A 25768-nucleotide genomic window follows, 5' to 3' on the forward strand; every position below is an offset into this window, starting at 1 on the left:
CTCTGACCCTCTCCCCTCTCATGCTGTTTCTCACTCTCTCTCTCTCAAATAATAACTAAAATCTTAAAAAAAAAAACAAAAAAACTTAAAAGTTATTTCAAATTTTAAATAAATTATATTTGAAAGGTAACGAACACACAGATGCCTCATGATTTTGCTACATTTATTACTATAAAATATTGTTATATATAAAACATTATGTATTATTATTTTACCTATGCTCCTGAGGTTATTTCCATTTATGTGTCTGTGTGGTAGAAATACTATATAATGTGCTACTGGACATCTCTTCTCAACTCTGTATTCACTAATGTTACATTGGTATCTCAAAATCAGCCACATTTGGGGATACTTATAACAATCAGCAAATGCTACTAATGAGGGCTTACTTATTTATTTGTTCTAAGAGAGCCAGTAATTAAATATTTACCAGCACAGCACTGAATATCTGATTTCTAAACATTGCTTATCTGTAGACACGTTTGGGCTGTGGTGTATCTGCACTGCTTCTAGAAAATTCCCCAGTTACTCTATGAACTAAATCTATTGAATGTTCTGCTAACCCTAAGAAATATTAGTAACCTTTGAAGGAAGGGTGCCCTCCTAAACAGCTTTGGGAAGAAGAGAAATGTCTTAATGCTCCTTCCTAAATGTAACCATCTTAAGCAGTTCTGTTCAGCTCTGCTACCTGTTAGGGATGCAGTAATTTAAAAAGGTGCATCAGGCATACTGTTTAGCCCTAAAGAGAAAAAGCACCTCATTAATATTTAATAACATTAACAGAAACATCACTGGCTGCCCCTGAGCTGTGGACTTCTTCATTAACTTCTGCTAAATGTATATTAAAATCTCATACAGCCCAACCTACCCCCCAGCTCTGGAGTTTGCATGATTTCAACAAATAAGCAGTTCCAGCTGCTGCTCCAACTTCCTGGGGAAAAGGTGTTTTTCTGTTGAATTGTGACATTTGGAAAGAATGTGCCAGAAAGTCTGATTTGCCTCAGGGAAGTAAGCTGCCACAGCTTCTGCAAACACATAAGCAGTTTCCTTCCAGAAATAAGTCGCCTCTGCATCTTTCTTGACTATAAAAGGGTTTAGAACTTCTAAAAGTTTAGGGGGAAACGTGTCCATTTCCAGGAGATGTATCTCCTTCAAATCCCGTTCAGGGAAAAGCCTTAGACCGTCTAAAGGAGGAACAGAAAACTTCAGAAATCACAAAGCTTCTGCATATCAGAACTGGAAGCCACGCTGGTATTCCTTGGGCCCGATCCTCTTAGTTGGTAGGTTAGGTTGGAAGGGAGAAGCAAAAGAGAAGTGATATGTTCAAGATTGTACACAGCTGACAATGGCACATGAAGGTGATAATGGAGACTCCCGATCCTCGAAAAAACATTTGTACACACTCATGGATCACCCACTAATTAAGGGAGGACATGGTCCCTGGGAAAGACATTGAGACTCTTTGAGCCCGCCCAGAAGTCACGGTCTCTGCTGGCCCACCTCCTGGGGCTGTCCTACTCTCAGACCATGCGCAGCCCTATCACTGCTTCACTGACCCCCAGTTCCTCTGTTCTCCCATTTGGCAGTTGAGAGTCCAGGAATAGTCGTCCACAGGTGTTTCTGTCTCATTTTGGGAGACAGGATGGCCTGCTGGTTTGGGAGCGGGCAAATAGAAGTTTTTGGCAGGTGCAGAGTGAACACTCAACAAACTGGAGCGACCCCAACAAAAACATCAGCACAAACAATGGAATCATAATGAACACCATCAGCATTTCACTAGAGCATAAGCCTAATACAGGCATAGAGAAAGATGATTACATCCGAACTATTTCAGAAACTGTTTGAATAACCCAACAAACACCCCTCAGATATTTCTCCTTATCAAACCCCATGCTGGCCATCTTCCCATCATCCATCTACTCATCAACAGCTCAACCCTCAACTCATTCCTCTACTCAACAGTCTCATACATCTGCTTTTTCTGAGGTGCTGCCCTTATTCCTTATACTTGACAGCAAGCCTACACATCACCTGCTACAGGAAGGCTTCCATCATTACTCCAGTCTTTAACACTCTTTGCTTGCATCATTTCTGGCATTTACAGGTAGGACCAGTGCTGTCTGAAAGAACCATCTCTTCTACATTTATGCTATCCAGTATGGTAACCACTAGCCACATGTGAGTACTAAATACCAAATGTGGTTAGTGCAACTGAAGAATGGAATGTTTAATTTTATTTCATTTTAATGCAAATAACCACATGAGACTGGTGACTGCTACATTAGACAGGATTGGCCTGGATTGTAGAATTTAGTCCCTAGTTATATCATTATTTGCTGTTATGTTTTCTTTGAGTTCAAAATTCTGGTTCATCTTTGCCTTTTCTATAATGCTCGTCTACAGAAAAAACATATAATTGTGCTCTATATGCAGAATACTTGCTGTTGGATGGATTTCAGACACATTTGCACTTATGGACAATAGCATTCCCTTATCTCTTCCCCCTCTCTTCTGCATTACCACACGATAAACTCACTGTGTGGATCTGGAACCATACTGCCCATGGAAGGAAACACCAAGACTTAGGACTCTGGGGTCAGAATATTACGATTTTGAAGTAGTTACTTAACCTCTCTGTGTCTCCATGTCTTCATCTATAAAATGCCTACAATAACAGACTCTCCTTCCCGAAGCTGGTTGAGAAGATTAAGTAAGATAATCCATCTAAAGGACTTGGAGCATAGTAGGTATTGAGCAAAAGTTACTGCTGAGTGAGTGGTTGGATGAATAAGAAAAAAGAATGACTAGGCATAATTTCTGGTTCAACCTGGTTCTTGCTGAAGAAAGGTACTTGCCTCTCTCAGAAGGCAACTCCTTTCTAGGAGCCTCATATGACTTCAGAGCAGGACTCTTAAGCTCCTTTTTCTGACTACTCGCTAGTCCTTGACAAACTTAATTCTCAGCGTGGATTTATTCCTGGCCCTTCAGCAGAGCCACAATGAAAGTGGCACTCTAGAATAAGCATGAAGCTGCTGAGCAGAAACATCACTATTCATGCAAAAGTCATGCTTATTACTGACATGCACTCTGGATGGAAGGGTGCATGTTATCCTAAAAATAAAGGCTTCTGAGAATCTATAAAACCTTCCCTCTTCAAAAAAAGAAAGATATCTTCCCTTTCTGGATCCCAGGCTATACTCTTTAACTTTTCCACCAAAATCAAGACATTTAATCCATCCTTCTCATCCCCTCCTCCTACCTCCATCAATCTGATTAAAGTAGGTTACTCCCTCTCCCTGCTGTCTCTGACACCTAAAAGTTGCCTGAACCAATCAAAGGAACGTGACCTGATTTGGCTTAGGCAAACAAGTAGGTATAATGTGCATCATAATTACTTACACTAATTGAGCTGGGCCTTTCAGATTCTTTAGCTAATAATACTTTCTAGTAGGAAGGACCACTCAGAAGGACACAAGGCTATGAGATTGTTGCTAGGCACCGATTTCCAGCAAGGACACTGGAGACAAACAAACTATATTTGATGGAAAAACTGTATTATTAAATCAATACCTATGCTTATTGATGTTCACTTAAAAACAAAACAATCTCAAATATTCAGTTCTATTGTCTATAAAAACCACTATAAAAGACAACAGAAACTTCAGAAATGAAACTGTCTCTTCCATACTCTAAAGTAGTGCAAAAATACTCTTTAGGTCACATGATTATTTTTTGCTCTTACTCTCAGATTCTGAACACTAACCCAGCCTCAAATCTTCTATGTTTGTTTATCCTACCTCCAACTCAAGTGGTTCTTTTTTGTTATTATTATTCAAGTAAAACTAACACAGTGTTCTATTAGTTTCAGGTATACAATATAATGATTCAATTCTATATCCTTCTCAGGGCTCAACAAGATAAGTGTACTCTTAATCCCCATCATCTATTTCACTCATCCCTCCCACCAACCTCCCCTCTGACAATCACCAGTTTTTTCTCTATTTTTAAGAGTCCTGTTGCCTTTTTTTTTTCTTGTTTGTTCATTGTTTCTTAGATTCCACATATCAGTGAAATCACATGGTATCTATCTTCTTCTGACTGACTTATTTCACTTAGCATTATACTTTCTAGGTCCATCCATGTTGTTGTAACTGGCAAGATTTTATTCTTTTTTATGGCTGAGTAGTAGTCTGTTATAAATATAGATATCCTTTATCTATCTATATAGACAGAGATATATAGGTCTAGATATATCCCATATATATCCTTTATCTTCTCTATCCATTCAGCTATTGATGGCCATATCTCAGCTGCTTCTATAATTTGGCTATTGTAAATAATGCTGTAATAAACATAGGGGTGTGTATATATATATATATTTTTTTTCAATTAGTGTTCCTATTTTCTTCAGGTATATAGCCAGTAGTGAAATTATTGGATCATACAGTAATTCTATTTTTTTAAGACTTTATTTATTTGACAGATGGAGGTCACAGGCAGGCAGAGTGGCAGGCAGAGAGAGAGGGGGAAGCAGGCTCCCCGCTGAGCAGAGAGCCCGATGCGGGCCTCGATCCCAGGACCCTGGGGCCATGACCTGAGCCAAAGGCAAAGGCTTTAACCCACTGAGCCACCCAGGTGCCCCAGTAATTCTATTTTTAAAAGTTTTTTAGGAACCTCCATATTCTCTTGTACATTCATGAGATACAATTGACAGTAGAAAGACTACCTACCACATAATACTTCAAATACCACCTCCCCTCAAAATTCTATAAAGTCTTCTTGAACACCATATGCCTATTAGAATTTCAATACCAATGGTCAAAACTACTTTATCTGAAATTGTGTTAAAGTTAACAGGACATTCCAGATTAACTTGTATCAATAGCAGTTAACCTAAGTCATTTGAGGATGAATTTTAACTTTAGAATAACTAAACTTTGGGAACTGTTTCCTCTGAAACATAGGTGACTCTAATAACAAAGACTTGTTTGATTTCTTAAGAAATAGTATGATATATGGGAGAGAACATAGGATTTAGCTAGACTTGCATTCAAACTCCAGATTTCTCTGTTAGGCCATCTTAGCCAAGTAACTTTCATTCCAGATGCTCCTTTTCTTCTCATTAAAATGCCATAGTAACAATGTTGATATTACAGAGTGTTGGGTCCAGTTGGTACCTCTACCAATACAAGTGTGAGAACCAAAGAGTACCTTGCAAAGCCTTTTTATTTTTTCCCGCTTTACTCACAGATGCATTCTTTTTTAAAAAAAATATTTTATTTCACACACACACACACACACACACACAGAGCGCACAAGCAGGGGGAGCAGCAGAGGGAGAGGGAGAAGCAGACTCCCTGCTGAGCAAGGAACCCAAGGTGGGGCTTGATCCCAGGACCCCAGGATCATGACCTGAGCTGAAGGCAGACGCTTAACCAAGTGAGCCACCAGGCACTCCTCACAGATGCATTCTGATAGCAGTTCCCAAGGAAGGGCTCAGAAATATTTTAAGCAATGCTGCCAATAATGAGTGAATAGATGACACCCAAAGGTACTACTTTGTAGACAGGACTCATTTGGATCTATAAGCTCTGGTTTACTTGGTAAAAATACCATGGGGACCACTTAACTCTGGGGTACAAGATTAACTACAGCAGCAACAACAGCTACCATATGGATGCTTACACCACTAGGAGGGACCCCTTACCTACATTAATGATGTAGATTAATTCACTGACTCCTCCATAGCAACCAGTGAGATCCCTAGCAACCAGTAGGATACATGATCTGTATTTGTACTTTACAGCCAAGAAGGCGAAATCATAGAGATTAAGAAAATTTTCCCAAGGTCAAAAACTGTGAATATCAGAGCTGGGATTTTTTTTTTTCCTAGTAAATGTTAATGGAATTCCTGGAAAAAAAATATGTTACAATATATTACAATTCTTCTTTCTCCATTCTGGGGTTTCCCAACAGCAGGTGAGGATCTATTACAGCTCAGAGAGACACAGGAGAAAACGTAGCATGGCATGTGAAGACAGTGCGCCTCCAGGAGGCACAGGGACAGAAGGGACACAAGGAAGACTGAAACTCATATTCTGAATATTCAAGCTGACGTCCATATGTCACACAGCATAATTATCAGGGACCTACTGTGTATATTGCTATGACAATTTTGCTGGATTGTGGTTAATAACTGAAAATTAGTCTTCCCAAGTGTGAAAACATCCTCTGTCTCCAAAGGGTCAGAAGTGTCACAGATAGGACGCTGACATTCAAATTAAATTCCGTTTAGTGTATCCCATTGGAATGATTCTCAATGAGGTCAAGCTTTCCAAGGCATGAGTTCAGGGATGAAGAGTAGCTATGGAGCAGCCAGTCTTCTAGCTGGCTTGCAGTGACCAGTTATGGTCCTGGTAGAAAGTGGGGAACCAAAGATGGCTTCCAGCACAAAGCAAGCTTCAGAAATAGGCTGGACGAGGTTGCTGGGTAGGAGTAGCTGTTCTGCACCCATCTGGATTTACTTCTGCCATTCAACACCAGAAAAGCCCAAATGCAACTCTGTCCCTGCCCCGCTGTGTTTATATGCTGATGGCCAAGCCCTTAGCTTCGTCTTTTAACCTCGAACTGGTTATGGTAATATCCAGATTGAATTTCAACTTCTGACTGTGATGTAGAGGAGGAATTCACCCAGCTGGGATCAGAATGGGATCACCAAGGGGATCACCCATGCCCAGACTTGGGACATTTGTTGACTCTCCTAAAAGGAACAACATTTAGGAACATGGCGCAACTATTTAATCTACTATGGGTGAGTCTAGAGTCCCCGCCCTCATGGCACTTGCATTCTGTCAGGGGAAGACAGGTGATAATAAAGCAATCGGGAAACATGATCACTCCACATGATGATTAACACTGAGACCATGAAATCGGGTGAGGTGTCAGAGTGACAGGGTGTAGGTGAGATGAGGTGGTCTCAGAAAGCATTTCTGAAAATGGTGAGTGCTGGGAAGTGTGGAAGCCTGATGATTCACAGACCTGTACCCCTGGGCCAAATAATACATTATATGTTAATAAAAATAATTTATAAATTAAAAAAAAAAAAGAAAGCATTTCTGAAGCTGATATTTTTGTTGAGATGTCAGTTATCCAGAGGCACCAGTCTTGCTGAGATCTGGAAGAAATCCTTATAGTTGCTGTCATCTCTGCTAGGAATGAGCCTGGATTAATTAAGATGCAGAAAGAAGATGGTAATGTGGCTGCAAAATGGTGAATGAGGGGAGAATGGTAAGAAATTAAGGCACAATGATAGCAGGCCACATCAGCTAGAGTGGAGCAAGACAAGGAAGGAAGATGGCATGATATTTAAAGCAAGAGTGGAAGCCACTGGAATGTTTTAAGTGTAGGAGTGATAATACCTGATTTGGGTTTTTACAGTCTAATTTTGGTTGCTGTGAGGAGGAGAGGTTTTAGGGCAATGAGGGTGGAAACAGAGAGACCACAGACTGTTGCAGTGTCCAGGTTGTGGTAGATATGGCCAGAGGAGCTTTGGGTTAAAATATGTTCTGGAGGGATGCCTTTGGGGGGGTGGTGCTCAGTCAGTTAAGTGTCTGACTCTTGTTTTTGGTTCAGGTCATGATCTCAGGATTGTGGGATCAAGCCCCACTTTGGGCTCCACGCTTAGCAGGGCGCCTACTGGAGATTCTTTCTCCTTTTCCATGTCCCTTCTACCCCTTCTCCCTGCCCACACCCTCTCTCACAAGTAAATAAATAAATATGAATGAATGAATGAATGAATGAATGAATGAATGTTTTCTGGACATAAAGACTCACAAGGACTTGCAGATGGCCTAAACCTGAGGGTAAAGGAAAAATCAAGCTGTCCTGGGATCTTGACTTTAGCAACTGTGTGTTTTATAGAGTTTGGAAAACTGGTCCAAACAAGAGCTGAAAAATTGCTCCCAATAGTAAAGGTTCAGGAAGATCTCCCCCTGAGCCACACCGAGTCTGAAATCTCTACTAGCAAATTCCAGGGGACATGGTGGCTAAGTACGAACATGGACACACATGTCTCCATCCTAGAGCTCAGTGAAGTCAGAGCTGGAGGTAAATTTGGAAATTTGTGAATCTTTGGTTAGTATGTGAGATTTAGTTGTTCTTTGTGGTTGTCATTAGAGGGGAAAATGATGAAAAGAGAGAGAGTTCCCATGGAAAAATCACTGTTTGAGCTAATGTGTCTGGAGGTAGCTGTCCGTGGCAGCCCTCAGAGCTCTGTCAGTGCCCCACCCAACCTCTCTGGTACTTTCCCAGAACTGCTAACTGAAAATGAGAAGGATCCCTTGGACATGCTGCTCTTATAGAACAGTGAGCTTCCCTGTGAAAATGTCTCCTCCTGTCCTCCTTCCAGGGATGCGGACTTCCTATCTGACCCAGGAACTGGAGCCATCAGACCCACAGGCCAGCAAACACACCTCTCACCTTTGGGTCATGACTTTCTCCCAAACCTCCATCTTCATCTCCATCCCCCAACAAGTTAATGTCTGGCTGAAACTGACAATGAGATGCCAAGAGACTCACCATTCAAAGTCCCAGTCGGCACAGACACAGGGTTCTGAGACCACTGTCCCTGAGGAATCTCGGCCCAGGGCACACTGAGCTCCTGGCTTGCGTTTCTTGAATATTTTCCTTTCTCCCATGACACAGGGCTCCCCCTTGGAAAGAAAGTCCGTAGTGAGAGAGGCAGAAAAACACAAAGGAGATGAAATAAACCAGCTTCTCTATAAGAAACATTAGCCTTTTCATTCTTTTTTAGTTACACTGTGTAGCAATCTCTTTCCCAGTTACCATTTAGGAGTCTCAAGGGAAAAAGAGCCAGTCTTCTACTACCACACAAGAGGAAGATCATGGAGCTGTCCCATCACTACCCTTCACCCGACCTAGCCAATGATGTCTACTTCCTCTTGTTTCTTTTCCACCTTCACAGAGAATGCAAAGGCTCTAAGCCATCCTCACAGATCTCCAAATTACCTAAATGACCTCAGCATAAATTCTAGTGGAAAAGAACCTACTTCCGGCATAGTTTTCACACCATCTTCAGAGTAAAACTGAAGCTGGTCCCAAAAGTTCCCTCTCTCTCATAAACAACCATGTCCAAGTCCTTATTCCCAAGCAAGTGCAAAAAGAGGAGAAGCTGGTACAAATTACATGAACCCAGTTGTTCTGAGAATGTAGAATTTTGCTTATGTTGCATAGCTACAAATATCTGCTACTCCTAGAGCTACTCACTTCCATCTCTCACCCTTTCTCTGTGGTCTTGTTTCCAGTGCTTCAGGGACTCTTATGGAGGCTGGCCTAACAGATGTTCTCACCGTTCCCACTGAAAGGTGAGATGGTGAAACTACTAGAAGGTCTCCCAACTGTCCGGGCTTATTTCTCCACAAATAGAGCTAAAGCCCCAGCTTATCATTTTCACCTCACCCCCAGGTGATTTGGTGACTGCAATGGGTAGATGGGGATCCAAGGGTGAAAAGGGGTCCTGAAATACCATCCGTCTATGCTGGACCTGGATGTGTGGACTCTAACCCTTCCCCCCAAATCTACTATTATCTTTGGATGGCTCGCTATTTTCCACCTCCAAATAGGAAGGCCCAGAAATGACCAAACAGGGCTTGTAGTAGCTCTTCCCCCTAGAAGTCAGTGTGCCCCGCCCTCTGGTGTACCTGATTGAGCAGGTGCCAGGTCTGATAGTCCTCCTTAGTGCACCGCCGGCTGAAGATAGATTTGTAGTCCACTTTCACCAACTGCCATTCAGAACGGAGGCTGAAGTGGCCAAAAACTCTAAGTGTTTAGGGGAGGCATGGGAGAGACAAGCAGAGAGAGCCTCCAAGTCAGTCACTAATGCACAAAGACTAGAGGGAGAGAGGATCGAATTGCAGTCTGGATTCAACAGGTTCTTCCAAAATGAGGTCTTTGAGGGTCACCGAGGACAAAGTACACCATTTTATAACTCTAGCCAAATGATATGGTATTCACAGTGGGTTTAAAACTAACCATTTGTTCAATTGCAAAAGTAATTATGTGCTTTATAGGAAGCACAGAAAAATATGAAGGAAAATACAGAAAGATATGAAGGAAAAAATTCACCCGATAGCTCAAAATTTTCTACCCTGATAGAACCATTGCCCCTAATTTGACATGTAGCCTTTTTTCTCCTTAATGCAAGCACAGGTGTTTTATCTACTGATGTCTACTAACAGGGACTCAAGTTTTCTCATCTGCAAAGTAAATTGTGCGTATGTACGTTGGAGGGGGGTGAGTTGGCTAATCTCAAGCATGGCTGCCAGTTGCAAAATTCTGACTAGATCTAAGTGTGTTTTAGTTGAAATCCCCAATGCTTAATTCACATGAAAATCATTCCTTCCCCCTTCCCTGAAAAATCACAGTAGCCTCGTGAAAGGAACTCATATTTATGTATAGTAAAGAAGCATACCATCTATGTGACTTAGATGATCAATACTGCCCTTTTCAAAGCCGAGAAGTTGATAGCCCTGTACATATGAATGATCAATTGTTTCTAGAAAAACAGAAAAAAAGACTGATCATCTATACTCCACTCGGGTGGCACGTCTTATAATTACGACACAAGACATCTATCATAGTGCTGTAAAGGGGAGACCAATCACTCTGGGAACCTAAACCAACAGAAGCCTTTCAAGGCATTGGATGGCTTCCATGTGAGCAAATCTTAATCATGCTCCCAGCCCTGGATTCTCTTCTTCCCACAGCCAGATGTTCCTACAGTGACACCTAAGAGACTAACTCTCCTCAAGGGACAGTCCCTGCTGCTATCTGAAGGATGAGCTCAGACACTTTGGGAGGGGTAAGAGTGGACTAAAATTGTGAAATGGACAAATAAATAGGATCGTTTAGCTTACATTACACCTTGGGAAATTCCTTTAATGTTTTATCAGTTTAGAAGTTAAATACAATTTTTCAGAGTTTTGTCTAAAAGATTAAACAGACTTTGAGGTGAATAAGTCAAGGGGATAAAAGGCACAGCATAGGAAATACAGTCGAGGATATCATAATCACGTAGTATGGTGACAGATGGTAGTACACCGTATGGGGATGGTGAATCACTATGTTGTACACCTGAAACTAGCACAAACTGTGTGCCAACTATACTAAAAGAACAAAACCAAAAACATATGGTCTTTATAAGAATCTTAGCTCAGCACTGAGTAGCAGAAGCCATGGGGCTAGAGTATCGTGGGTTGTATGGCCAATATCGTGTGAAGCAGAGTGAATGTAAGCACCTCCCCCCGGGTTCTCTCTGTTCTCCTTCATTCGTGCTGTATTCAGTGGTCTTCAAATCCAATACACCCATGCCAGGTCACCACTGAAGTACTTTCACCTTTTAGTCTCAATTCATTTCATGAAGATGACAGGAGTCAGTCCCTTTTAAATCTCTAACAAAGCAGTTATATCTTAAAAATTTCTACTTGTTTGAAGAGAGAGTTATATTGAAAGATCATCAGAAGAAACAAACAAACAAACAAAAAACAGGGGGAGGAGACTTGGATGAATGTCTTCTTCTGTCTTTATCCAGCCCATCCTCCCACATTCAAATGCCACCTCCTCTAGTAAGTCTTCCCTGATTGGTGTACTCTGAGTAGAAGAATATTAGTGATGCCAAGAGAAACACTTTCACCTACTCCAAATAGTTTACAGTTAAAATTTCATGGATCACAAAATACATCATGTCCAATTAAGCCTGTTCCTTTCTATGAAAGGATTACTAGGCAGAAAGAAGAAGGAAATATGAGGCACATGATTTACCTAGATTTCAGCAAGGCATCTGACAGGGTTTGCCATAATAGTCTTAAAGAAAAGATGAAAAAATATGAGCCACGTGCCAGTAAAATTATGTGACTGAACGGTACCTAATTAAAGCATTACAATCAACCAGGAAGGAAGGCGTGAGTAGTCAGCTACAAGATTCTGCTGTCTGCTCTTTCCTGTTTGTCATTTTTATTAATGACTTGAAGACATGAAAATAATGGTCATCACTGGAAATCATATTTTCTGATGACACAAAGGTGGAAGAAACAGTCAATATGCTTCATGGCAGAATCAGGACACAGAAAGATCTTGACAGACTGAAGGGAGTATAATAACAAATAACAAATAACATGTGGAGTCACAGAGAGAGATGTCAGGTCCTCCCTCTGGCAACTACATAAGTATTGAATAAAGGAAACAATAATGCTTGATGCAACTCAGGTTAAATAACAACAACAACAACAACAATAATAATGATAATGTGGCAGCTTAAGATTTTTCATACATAATGTGATTAATATAAGTAAATAATTCAGAGAAACCATAAATATTTAAGATGATCTTAGAATGCATTAATTACTACATTTTGTATATTACCAAGAGTGAAACAGGCAATATCCAGGTTGATTTTACATTAACTAGATCGCAAAGAAAAATGGTAGTTAGTTTTGGATGTCACCATTCAATCTTCTGAAATCTTAAATAAAAATAGGCACTTATTGGCCCCTGTGTATTTATTATGGAGAAATTACATCTATTTTATCAGATTTTCAAAGGAGTTCATAGTTCCTTAAGCTTAAGGACCACTGAAAAAGAGAGTACTGGATTGCAGAGTGGCTCCCCCAAGGGACATGAGCATGTTCTATTCCATGTAAACTGTGAATGTGACCTTATCTGGACCTTTGCAGACATAAGTAAGTTAAAGATCTTGAGATGAAATTATCCTGGATTATCAAGGTGGGCCCTAAGGATAAGCATCCTTGTAAGTGATACTAAGAAGGTGACACACAGAGAGAAGGAGGCCATGCGAAGAAGCGAAGACTGGAGTTCTGTGACCACAAGCCGAGGAACACCTAGAACCCCCAGAAGACGGACGATGCAGAGGACCTCTTCCCTTCCCACTAGAAGCAGTCCTGCCTTACTGCCACCTCGATCTTGGACTCTGGCCTCCAGAACTGGTAGAAAATTAATTTCTAGTTGTTTAGCTACCTAATTTGTGGTGATTTGTTACAGCAGCCACAGGAAGTTCGTACAGATGGTGACATGATTCAAGACCACTTTTCATCTAGCTACGGAGTGGTGTGAAAACACTGGTCAGTTAACCAGGAGATGACACAGGAAGGGGCAGGGGAAGGAAGACCAACAAGGGGGCACCCTGGGGAGATCACTTGAATATAAAAAACTAACAAAATGGAAAAGTGCAAACATTTACAAAATGTGAGAGAGCTTTCAAATGGACGAACTTGCCCACAGAGGAAAGGAATGCTCAAGACTGAATAAACACAGAACCTCAAACTCAGGCTTATCCGTTTCCCAGGGCTGCTGCTGAGTCAGAACACAAGTATCCTTCAGGGGCCCAGCCTCACTGACCCAGACCCTCTACGGATGTCCATGATGTTGGTCTTCCCAACCCTCTGGGTTATCTGTTTCTGCGCTCAGAGAGCTCATTTCAGAACTGAGCACAAAAATGGGAGCCCAGTTAGGACATGTGTAATCTAGTCTTTTCTCTCCTGCAGTCTTGCCAGGCACATCCTTTCATCTAGATTTCTTTGGCTTCTATCCCAGATGTCCTTACATGGTGTTTCCCAGGCCTTTCCCCAAATTGTAAATTGATACGCTAATATTTTTACTTGGGTGAGTGCTCATCTGCTTCTCCATGTGATCGCTTTCACATGCCACTTAAATATCTAGTGTTAGGATTATGAGCTTTGCTCATTTTTGCATTGGACCTCAAGTGTGATCAGGAAGTCCTGCTAAAACCCCTTGGCAACTTTCAGACATTAATGTACTCCCCATTTCTCCATCCATGATCAGTTCTGGGAAGAAAAATGTTCATCATGGACCCTCTCCTATGGGGGACAGGCAACTGATACATGGTCTCTCTTTTGCATGTATCTGGCTTCCCTAATTCTTCCCAATACACATTCATTCAAAGCTCTTCTGATTAGAGCCCATGGAAGCCAAGGAAATGACTGAAATGCAGCAAACTTAGCAGGAGATAAAAATAAGGACTAATTTAAATTCAAGCATTTCTCGTCCCTTTTCATAACTACTCTCAGAACAGATGTTAACATTCACAATAGGATTTGCCAAAGTGAGAACCCAGCAGAGAAACCAAGGTGACCATCACTATGTCTGTCATTTTGGGGTGATAAGCACCTATAAGGTGGATTAGGGATAGAGAAAGCCCAGACTACTTCTGATTAATAATAAAAGAATTTCCCAAATAATAGTTTCTCGCCCATTGGAAATGTTTCTCTAAAGTTACAAAGCTCATCGCCAATAAAGTAGGCACAGCATACTCCTCTCATTCATGGTATGCTTTTGGGGAGTACTGTGGTTTATACACCAGTTTCATATGAAACCCAAGAGAGGCAGGGTGGAGGAACCAAAGACATGGAATATCTCTAAAAGGATAGTGTAATTCCCAAATCAGGTGCTACTTCTTTCAGAAAGTTTTCTGTGACTGTTCCAGCAACAAGAGCTCTTTACTCAGAAGCTCAAATAGTCCTACTATGTCTCTACCAGAGGTTCTCCACTGTCTGCATGGGAATCACCTAGAGGGCTTGTTAAATACAGATCATCTCATACACAGACTTGTATGTTTCGAGTGCCTGATTATTTGCCTTTCTAAAAACTCCCTGGGTGATACCCATGCTGGTCCCAGGACCGACCTTAAGAAACACACCTCTAGAACACTTACCTAGAATTTAATTCTATCTTTGGTCTAGTTTATGTCAACCAATTAGAAAACTCCTTAAGGCTGGCAATGCTCCTTTACTTCTTTGTATGCCATATGGCCTTTCAATGGTAGATGCTTGACAAAGAATGGTAATTGTTTATTGAGGAACAAGGAATTTGAGAGTGTGGTTTCATTCTCAAATCTTTGGCAAAAAAAGGTAATTTCCAGTATGCCCAAATCCACTATCTTCCATAGTTCCACTTCCTTGCAATTACCAAGATAAACTATTTTCAGCCTCTTCTATGGAAATGCATTCCTAGACCCCCATCTTAACTTGAAGTGTATTATCACTAATGTAACAAAATCCTATCATGTGAGATAATGTATGGGAAATCTTGAAAATTCCAATGGACAACAAATGTTCATTACCATCACCAGCATATTGCTGGAACTCCCACACACTCATAACCAAGGCCCTGCTCATCAAGAGCTTTTGATAGGTTTGGGCTCAATATCCTTTTTTCAAGGTATGTGTTAACCTCAAATGCAGGGCTTTGTGGGGTGTGTGTGTGTGTGTGTGTGTGTGCGCGCGCACGTGCGTGCATGTGTGATATTTGATACAGAGCCTAGGAAAAAGTGGATACCTCCTCCACAAATACAAATGACTGTCTGGAAACAGGTAGCCATCCCTTTAGTTCCCTTGAAGAAGTTGTTCCCAACCACAGAATAAAATTAATGAATTCTCTAAGCCATTTTCTCACTATATGGATTTTCAGGAAAAATCAATTAAAATTTATTACTTCTGTTTTTTTTTTTTTTCTTTTTACCTTGCCACCTGGATTTTTCATGAGAGTTCTTGGCTCCGCTTCAGATTCACTTTCTTGGGCTGTATAAACCTAAGAGACCACCTCTTTCTTTCTTTAAACTCCTCTGGTGACAGCTGTCTATACTACAAATGTGACTCTGGGTCAGTGTCCTCCTATGCTTTTATGTTATTACTTGACTTCTAGCATATAGATGGTCATGGTGGCAAGATTATGAGGCAAAGAAATAGAAGACATCTTTCCCTAGTTCTGGTCTGCCACTAAATTAGCTTGGCGACCTTGAACAAATCACTTCATCTCTCAAGCCTTCAGCTTCCTTACGGAAGATGACTTTAATCAATGACGCATATACTCCAAGGGATGGGATGAAGAATCTAGGTGGAATGTTGTCCTATCAAGATAATTTCCAAGAAATTTTTTTTTCTCTTTTCTTTCACTCCCTATGTCTAACTCCAGGTGTATAAGCCATCTATCTCCTGGTAACCCCATACATAAAGGATTTATCTACTAGAGTCATTCATCTTTGTCTCCGAAGGCACTTCTTCCATATAACAGATGCTCATTAAATAGTTCTGGGTTGATTAATGGATAAAATTAATCTATCAAAGTCATTCACTTCTTCCAAAATTGGGGTAATAGCTTTAACTGCCCCTATTTCTGGGTCAAAGAACATGGTTGAGCTGCGTGTCCTTTGGGGCTTAGAAAGACAAAAACATATTTCTCTCCTTCTCAAGAGAGAAACAGCAGTGATTTTTCTGTCTTTGTTATTCTGGACTGTGATAGGATTTCCACAAACAACTATGATTTTCCGGAGCCCTAACTAACATACTTTGTCTAATCCACAATCCAGACTTGAGTGAGATTTTGGGGAGTGAGATTTTTGGGGAGATGAGTGATTAATCTGAGGGAAGGAAGTGGTTTACAAAAATTAAAAAAAAAAACTTCATTAGAATTCCATACACACCAAGGGTTAGCTACTCATTAATTAAATGATTTCAAAGGGGGATCTTGGTATATAATTGCTATAATTTAGGTAGAAACAATGCCACACTAAATGTAATTAGAGGAGCAGGCCCTGTAAAGATGTTTTTGTCTTTATAGGAAAGCAATTTTTTCCTGATTCTCTCCTGTGTAGTTCTTTCTCCCCAATTATACCAACCTTCATACATAGTTGTGAAAGCCAACACAAGTTTCTAAGAGAGAGTTGTTGATCACAGTCCTTCAGAGAGGAAAAGGACAAGGATGTATTACTAGAAAACCACTAGATAGGTGCAAAAGAAAGAACAAATGGTGCTTAGAGAATCAGATTTGTACTTTACCAAGGACTAATTTTTGAGAGAACATGTGATGGAACTCAACTGTGTTGCTCTCCACCTGCCCTAGAACCACCCTGCCCTTTCCTTTATTTTCCTCAGAGACTCCTGCACTTGCATTTCAAACTCTTCGTATCACCAACTTCCCCCACTTCTATCTGCCTGAAGAAAATCTTAAGAGAACAAGGCCAGTTCCTTCCTGACTTTCCTCTCCCTGTGGCTGACTCAACTGAGTTCTCAATCATCAGGCTAGAAACCTAATTCAACACCTTGTTTTTGCCATGCTCTTCACTCCTTCATTCTCTGCCTGTCCCAAGCTCATTCTAAATGCTACCTCCTCTTAGAAGCATTCCTTAGGTATTCCTTAGATATTGATCTGTCCTTCTAAATTTTGACTTCCTGTGTGAGCAGATGGTGACTTTCTCCTACAAAGGCAGAGGATTTTCCTCAGTTTCTCTAGCCCTCTGCTTCAGTGACACCATGTTCTCTGTCTTCCTCTTACTTCTCTAAATGTACTTCTAACCACCTCAACCTTTTCCCATCTCTGATTGTTGTAATTTAAGCCTTCTTTTTCTTAGTTCCTACACTTAACGTTGGCCATCCTTTCATTTTGGCAAGTCCAACCTCTATGCAAAAAACTCCCAAGGTACTTACTCTTGTCCTCGAACTCTCATAAGACCTAGTTATGAATATCATGCTAAGACCTTCGGATTTGATTCTAAAGCCACCTTGCAATAGCCTCCAAACACCTCTGCAGTATTGCCTCCTGCTACTCTCCAAAGCTACTTATGCTCAAAGAAAATTCCATTTGTTCCACCAAAAGTAGCAGGATTTCCTAGTGCCTGCTTTTCCTCCATTTGGGATGCTGTTCCCACATCTTATCTTGTCCAAATCCTACTCATTCTACAAGTCTCAAGTCAAATAATGGGCAGGGTGATGGGAAATAATGGCTTAGGGTGGAAGAAGGTGAGGAAGAGCTTTTTAAATATAAATATTTCATAGCAACCATTCTGATTTCCTCTTTAAAAAATAAAAGTGATCCTAAATAACCCAGGATTTTGTTTCCAAACATATGAGGTTTTTTTCCCTTTATTTTCCTTATCATTTTGTTTTAAAATTGTTATTTAATTATAACATTTAGAGAGAACATAATCTCAATTATATCAGTTCTTTGGAATTAGTCCAGAATTTCCATGTGGCCCAGTGTGTGGTCAGTTAAAAAAAAAATTAAGTGTTTGCTTAAAAAATACATATTCTCTATTTGTTGAGTGGAGGGTCATATACAGTTCTTTTAAATAAAGCTTGCTAATAGTATTATTCATCAAAATCATACCAACTTTTGACTGCTTGGTCTATTGGTTTCCATGTGAAATTTTAAAAATATTTCCCTGTGAGATTACAAATCTTCCATTTCTCTTTGAGATTTTTAATTTTTTTTTGCATTATATAATCACAACAGCATACAGGTTTTGAGATTGTTTTATCTTCTCGATGGATTATTCTTTTTAGTTTTAACTCAAATGCTAACTTTAAAAAAAGATTATATTTATTAATTTGTCAGAGAGGGAGAGAGAGAGAGAGAGAGAGAGAGAGTGTGTGTGTGTGTGTGTGTGTGTGTGTGTGTGTAAAGCAAGGGAAACAGGAGACTCCCTGCTGATCAAGAAGCGCCATGCAGGACTTGATCCCAGAACCCTGAGATCATGATCTGAGCTGAAGACAGATGCTTAACTGATTGAGCCACCCAGGTGCCTCTCAAATGCTAGCTTTTCTATTATGTTCTACCTGATCTTCCCTCTTTCTGCAATCCTTTCCTTAGGAAGAAAAACAAATTATCTCTTTCCTCTGAATTCTGATAGCATTTTTTTTCTGTATTTTGCATATAAGCCTTAGTACTTCCAATAGGGATCAAAATACATATACTATATACATAAGTGTCTTATCCTCCTTGCTAGATTTTAAACTCTTGGAAGTTTGCAACTTACATACATCGTACCTTCCACATCGTAAGTGCTTGTCATATATTTATTGTCTGAGAGCCAGTAGGATGAACTAATCAAACACAAAGATATTGGCATCATAGAGAGCAAAATGTGGGTGCCAATCCCAGACCTAAAGAAAGTTCCTTACGTGGATTAATTAGACTTCAGTTTCCTGAATGATGATAATAACAGTACCTAACAGAGATCTGAGGTTTAAATATGTGGCATATATAGTGTTTTATATAAATGAAGATGTAAATAATTTTAACCAACTGTTAATAGTTTTATATAATAGTACCTAATTATGATAATTTAGCTTATGTCCTTTGCTGGATGCCTGAGAAATTTGTGGGCAGATAGTATGCCAAATGCATTTATATCCCCATGATCTCTAACAAGACTGTGAACAGTAGGTACCCTAGGAAAGACAATCAAATAACAACAATAATAATTAGAAATACTAATAATAGTGGTAATGTATTGAACACTTATAATTTATTAACTACTTTGTATAGACTACCTTATTTCATTTATTATTCCCATTTTATAGAAAGGGTAACTAAGGCTCAAAGAAGTTAATTAACTCACCCAAAAAGAATTATACAGCAAGTAGGTGTTGAGGCCAGTCCAACTTAGGCAGTTGCTACTAATATAATAACACAGTTTCAGCACTATACTTTTAGCAAGGCTCATGCACCGTTTTAAGTGCTTCATGATTCATTAGAAATCATTTGACTGCACAGTTTGGCACTGAGATATGGGCATGGGGGTCCTCTTAGTACCAGCTCATTATAGTCTGCCTGCACAAAAGGCAAAAACCCCATGAAATATATAAAACTGAAAGCACAGTTGGAGGAAGGAAGAAAAGAGAAATCTGCAGAGAAGATGTATCCAGAGAGCTTCAATTATGACCCAATTTGTCTCAAGATCTAAGCATCTACGATGTGGGCAATTATGTATTTGAACCTGAACTATGACCACCGTTATTGGTTCCATCTCTAGCTGGGAGTCTACGGGGCATGGAAAAGGACAAACAGAATTATAAAGTCTTAGTCATCCAAGGGTCCTTAGGGATGAACATCTGACCCAACCCCTTTACAAGTTGGCTGGGGAAAACAAAGTAGTAGCCTGCTCAAGAACACAAAGAACTAGGACCCAAGTCTCCAAAAACCCAACTCTTCCTCCCACACTGATGTCTTTTCATGGGAAACCTTTGCAGGATGCAGGCTGAGTCATGGTGTGCCATGTATAACAGTAGTGCTGTGAGTCATTACTTGGTGGAACTCAGAGTAGACTAGAGATTGTATCTGGGGCTATGGCAAAAAAGGAAGTCTTCAGCCAAGGCTCACCTTCTGCATTTTGCTGGCTTTTCCTTCAGGCTTCTGTGTCTAAAGGATGCTCTGGATTTTCCAAAGTCTAGCCTGCTAATCTAGAACTACAAATGTACATCCCAGCTTCTTTTAAGAGAGAGGATTTTCTTTGATTTGTTAAGATATAGCATTTTCCTCTGTATATTTTATTGAGTCAAATGAATCATCAGAATGACAGGAGACAATGATGTCCCTGGTTTCCAGGGAAGTAAGCCTGCTTCTCTCCAAAGACCGTTTAGCAGGTCTCAGTAAGATTGGGGAAGGTCAGAGACACTAGGGTGATGGAGTCTAAGTTGAGCTTCACAGGGGGCTGGTAAGCTGGAGGGCAGGCATAAGCCTTCAATTTATAAATGAGGGAGAACTCCCGTGGGTTTCAGGGAAGAAGAATTCTCCCACCAATCCAGGTACTACCTCCACACTGACATGTAGATAAATGTGCCCCAAATCAAATCTTCTGCAATGACCTCGTCTGGCTACCTGCAATTTCCCCTATTGACACAATGGATTTATTTCTCATTCCTCTAAGTAAACAGTTAAACCTGCTGTGGATTCCGGTGAGTCACAAACCATGTTCTCTGCCACCTCAGTCCAGGACTCAGAATTAGCCATTGCTAGGAAACCGCAAATCCCAACTCAATCCTTTTACTCAGTCTTGACTCCTTTCACTGGCTGGATGTCATTAATTTGAGAGCAAATTATTAGAAACCTGGAAAACAGTTCTGAAATGCCTGCAGATTTATGATGAAGTCATTTCATAAAAGGTCACAGGCAACCCTGCTATAATTAAATCTTTCATTAATTTTTAAAATACACAATAACTTACAAATGCATCATAAATTAACCAGATGACCTTGAAGAAATTATTTAGAGCACCGCTTCATCAGAAGCCACTATCTAGCAATTTCCTGAATTTTCATTTATGAGTGGGATTTGTCTATTTTCCATTCTGGTCTTTGATTGGATGCCAGTCGCCTGTTTATTTGAAATGATTTTGTATTAACTCGCTCAGAGCATTAGTTAACACTGGGAAGTGACGGTGGGTAGTTAAGACTCTCCCTTCCTTTAGGTCATAACCTCGAAGATAGAGTAAGTGTGACTCACACAATCACCTAAATATACTTAAATGCAGCTCCTCCCTTTATTTATATGGAAGATATTTTTTTTCTCATGTGTACAATTTGATAAATGATTTCCCTTTTCTCATTATACAAAAATCAAAAACTATAAAAATGTATAGATGAGAAAATAAAAGCCCCATTGGAGGTAACCACTCTTTAATATTCTGTGAGGTTCTCTTCTATTCATGCACAGTGTTGTCCTTTCTCAGACTAGGATGTAAGCAATAATCAGAAACCAGGGTTGGAATTGTTGGAAGTTAGAGTTTCCCTGAGGTTTATGGCAATCTCTCTCTCTCTCTCTCTACCCCTCCCCACTCCCCCCTCTCGCCACCATGTGGTTCACCACCATCACACCATTAAAAGCTCATAATTGGATTATAGAACAGATCCCACAAACTCTAGCCTGAAATAAACCTCATACAAAACTGATCTTTCTTCTCTAGGGTGTGGAAGAGGCTTTAGAACATAAATGTCCCATCAGCAGAGCCCTTGACTGTCTTGTGTATGCCTTAGCCCTGCTCCTGGAACTCTCAGAACAGTGTCTACTTTGTAGTGGGCATGCAAGGCATCCTGCTGAATAAAGAAGTAATAAATATTCTTGCAACAGGGGCTTGATACATGTGGATCCCTGAGTCCTTTTTCTAAATACCTAGTTCTCTCTGGAAGGCCAAGTCTCCCCATGCCTCCTCTTACCTCCTGCTCCGTGAGCCTTCCTCTCTGCTTGCACGGAGGCAGCTGCTGAGGACCGATTTCGTATCAAAGCCGAAAGCCGTGATCTAGGAAGGCCAGCCATCAGCAGCCCACAGTTGTCAGTCTCCAGAAATTCAGGCTGCATCCTTGGCTACTGGTGTGTGTACATGTCATCTGATTGTTCTCTCATTAGGGTGTAGATGGGCTTAGCACTAAAGGAGGTCAACAACTGCAGTGGCTGTGCACTGAGTGAAAGTGAGACATGAACCAGACCTTAATAGAAATAGGCAGAGGACCAGCAGCAAGGGATCCTGCAAGCAGAGCTGGTCCCTGCAGCATGATGCTCTTATCTGTGAGATAGCAGACAGAGGCAGGGAATAGAAGGTTTGAAAATAGGACCTGGAAGAGGCAGAGAGTGGAGGGGAGAATAAGAAAGAAACTAAAAGGCAACGACAAGGCATAGGAAAGAAAGCTGGGTTTTTGCAATGAATTTAAAGAGTCATTCTATGTCCAAACAACCTCAATCCCTTTCTCAAATCTTAATAAGTTCCTTCGATGGGTTTGAAAGTTAAAAGTCTGTAACTGTGGGCTATGGAACCCGTGGTCTGCGAAAATAGACGAAGAGTCAGGAGTTGGGATAAGAAGGGGAACCTAAGAGATGGGCACAGAGGGAGAAGGTGGACATTCCAGACAGGAGGAAGTATATGGAAATCAAAAGAGATCGAAGAAAGGAGAAGGAGAACGACCTGGTTTTCCCATGGCATTACATTTCTCAATCTCTTACTTCATGTCAAGTTCCAAAGCAAGAGATAAAAGGAACCCTACAGACATAAAATTCAGCCCTTGCACTTTAATGTTTGCAGTGTGGTCCAATGGCATTATTAACTCACCAAGTATCTGCTGAGCACCAGTGGTACACAAGCCTCCATGTTCAGGCCTCTGAGAGATGACCAATAAGACAGTTGCAAACCCTATGATTCTCACAGACTAGAAAAGACCTCACATTCCCACTGCAGAGGTGACCAATATAAGAAACACTCAGAAAACAGTGCAAAAACAAAAACAATGGCAATTTGCCATCACCCAGCCATCCCACTTGTAGGTATAAGGATCTGAGAATTCCACGTAGGCACTTAGAGGCATGTGCAGAGATAGAACAGTACTGCTGAAAACAGTCCAAAACTAGAAACAACCTAAATGTCCACTGATAAGAGAATGGAGAAATAAACTGTGCATATTCCTATCATGACAGAATGCCATAGAGCATTAAAAGTGTCTGGACCATATGGATATGCCCCAAGAGAGATAATATTGAGTGACAGACCCCTGTAGGAGAATGACAGCACTTAAATAAATTATACACTTTAAAAATACATAAAGCAACGCTACATATATTTCTGTGGATAATTAAATACATACTGAATGTACCAACAAATGCGCTAGAAGGGTATGCATCAAATTCACAGCAGTCACTGATCTCTGTAGGGAGTAAGGGGAAAGGATCTGAAATTGAAAAATAATGAGAAGACTGGTTCTCCTGGGAATTCCCTGTATATTCATTAAAAAAAAAAAATCTGAAGCCCAAGTCAGAGTGTGTGAATATTTATTAATTCCAGGTGGTTGGTACACTGATGCTTATGAAATTACTCTTTATACTTTATTATGGCATGTATGAAACTCTCAAAGAGAACGGCAAAAAACAATATAGGTATGAAACTGAGGCTGCATCTATTGTGGAAATCACAAATTGAAAATCTTACAGGAGCCAGAAGGGCAGCTTAAATGGACCATGAATGAGCTGAAGCATGGGCATAGACACCTGTACATCAGGTGAGAGGTAGGGCATGCCCAGCCCAAAGCGGGCAGCTTTTCTGCAGCTCTAGAAAATTCTTAGACTACAGGCATTTGGATTCAATACTGCCAGATATTTCCAAATTTGCAAATCTGGGCTCCATTAAAAAAAAAAAAAAAGTGCAGACCAAACTAAGTATACCTGTGAGCCAAATCCTGCAGCTTAAGAAAGAAATCCAGTGAAAGGCAGTAATTGCTGAAGGAATTGAGGAGGGCTTCCCGAAAGAGGTGCCCTGCCTGTGTGGTTAGGGTAAGAAATGAGGCAACTTTTAAGGCATTCCCAATGATCTGCCTGTTCAATCTTTTCAAAAAGGGGTATGACTGGAGCTACAGGTAGTGGGGGCAGTTTGTAGAAACTGGGTCAGAAATTCAAATTATATTTGTAACAAGTCACAATACATTAAGTTCCATGTGCCTTCTCATTTGGGGTCCACAGATTACAACCTGTGGGACAAATCTGGCCTGCTCTCCATTCTGGAAGGCCTACAAGCTAACAGTTTGGTTTTTACAGTTTAAATGGTTGGGGAAAGAAAAGCAAATGAAAAATGGTATTTTTGACATGTAAAAACCACATGCAATTCACATTTCAATGTCCATTGATAAAGTTTTATTAGAACACACTGATGACCATTGATTTGCATATTGTGAGTGGCTATGGCTTTTTTTTAACCCTAGATCGGGAGTCAAGTAGGTGCATCAAAGACCCCATTACCAGCAAAAGTGAAAATCATCAGGGAAAATCTTTGTCAACCCCTGTCTAGGAGGCCAAAGTTCTTCCCTGAAAGTGAACCATTTCTTGCTCATTAGAAGACAGAGACTATAAACATCTCTAATGTCCCCCTGAGGAGATTATTTCACTTAATTCCCAAATCCATGCCAGGAGAGCCAAGCTCAGAGGGAGAGCAAGTGAAGCTTCTAAGGTCACATGGGTGGTAAGTGGTACCCTGAGCCCTCTCCCCAGAGCGTGGAGCTCCAACACTCAAGCTCTTGGCCACCACTCCAGCCCACACAGCAGTTTGTTGCTCAGAATAAGTCTTTTCCTTCCAGGCTGTAGCCAGCCTCCCGTCCATCCCAGGGACACCCCAAAATCCCCACGCTGGCACACATGCTGCTTTTGTGTTCCTTGGCACACACAGGAGGGTGTTTGTGGAATGACGGAAGTCAGCTGACAACGTGAAGGATGTGAACCCAGCAGCCAGCCTGAGAGGCAATGACTTCAGAGTTCCACTGGATTTACCAATTACTCGAGTGACTTACTTTGGGCAAAGTAAAATCGGACTCTTCCAGCAAACAACAGAGAATTGAAAAACAGATCAATGGAAGCAGCGCTAGTTCATTTCCAACGACTTTATTGGATGCAGTTACCAGAGGCTAAACAATGCATTTATGCTCAGGGTTGGGTCTTGGTGTGGCGCCAAGGCTAGATTTGAGAGCACGTTCCCTGCTAAGCATGTGGTCACAGTCTTTTAAGTGGAAAGAAGGTCTTCACTTTTTTTTTTTTTTTAACGTCAGCATCTTCAGGGTGTGCATAATTTCCTAGGCAAAATGTTCTCTCTCTTTCTCCCTTCTATGGCTATTAGTTCTGCTGGTAGAACAATGGATCAGAGATTTATGCCAATTAGAACTGCATTTATCCAAGGAGTCAACAAGGCATTTGGCCCTAGACAATTTGCCATAAGCATCTCTAACCTTCTTATCACTCACTCTCCCGTCTGCAGGCCAGGCATGGTCTACTGTTCCATGTTTGCTCATAATGCTCCCTCTCTCCTTCCTCACTGCAGAGCCACAAAACCTTTTCTAGCTATTCTATCTTCAATCCCTTCTTTGATATCCAATGACAACTACAATTTATCTCATACCTTCCAATCTCATTGTTCTCC

General features: G+C 40.7%; 1 protein-coding gene across 4 annotated transcripts in view; it reads right to left on the bottom strand.

Moving 5' to 3' along the window:
* The window catches only part of SORCS3 (sortilin related VPS10 domain containing receptor 3), a 580244-nt gene that overhangs the window by 42536 nt on the left and 511940 nt on the right, over positions 1-25768 (bottom strand). For all 4 annotated transcript variants that reach the window (XM_032880553.1, XM_032880561.1, XM_032880570.1 and 1 more), the window contains 2 exons: positions 9720-9837; positions 8578-8711 (listed from right to left, as the gene is read on the bottom strand). In XM_032880553.1, coding sequence (XP_032736444.1) covers positions 8578-8711; positions 9720-9837 — 252 coding nt within the window. The remainder of the gene's footprint in view (positions 1-8577; positions 8712-9719; positions 9838-25768) is intronic.

Source organism: Lontra canadensis, unplaced genomic scaffold (genome assembly GCF_010015895.1).
Source record: "Lontra canadensis isolate GAN:19392208 unplaced genomic scaffold, GSC_riverotter_1.0 scaffold3, whole genome shotgun sequence".
Lineage (NCBI taxonomy): Eukaryota > Metazoa > Chordata > Mammalia > Carnivora > Mustelidae > Lontra > Lontra canadensis.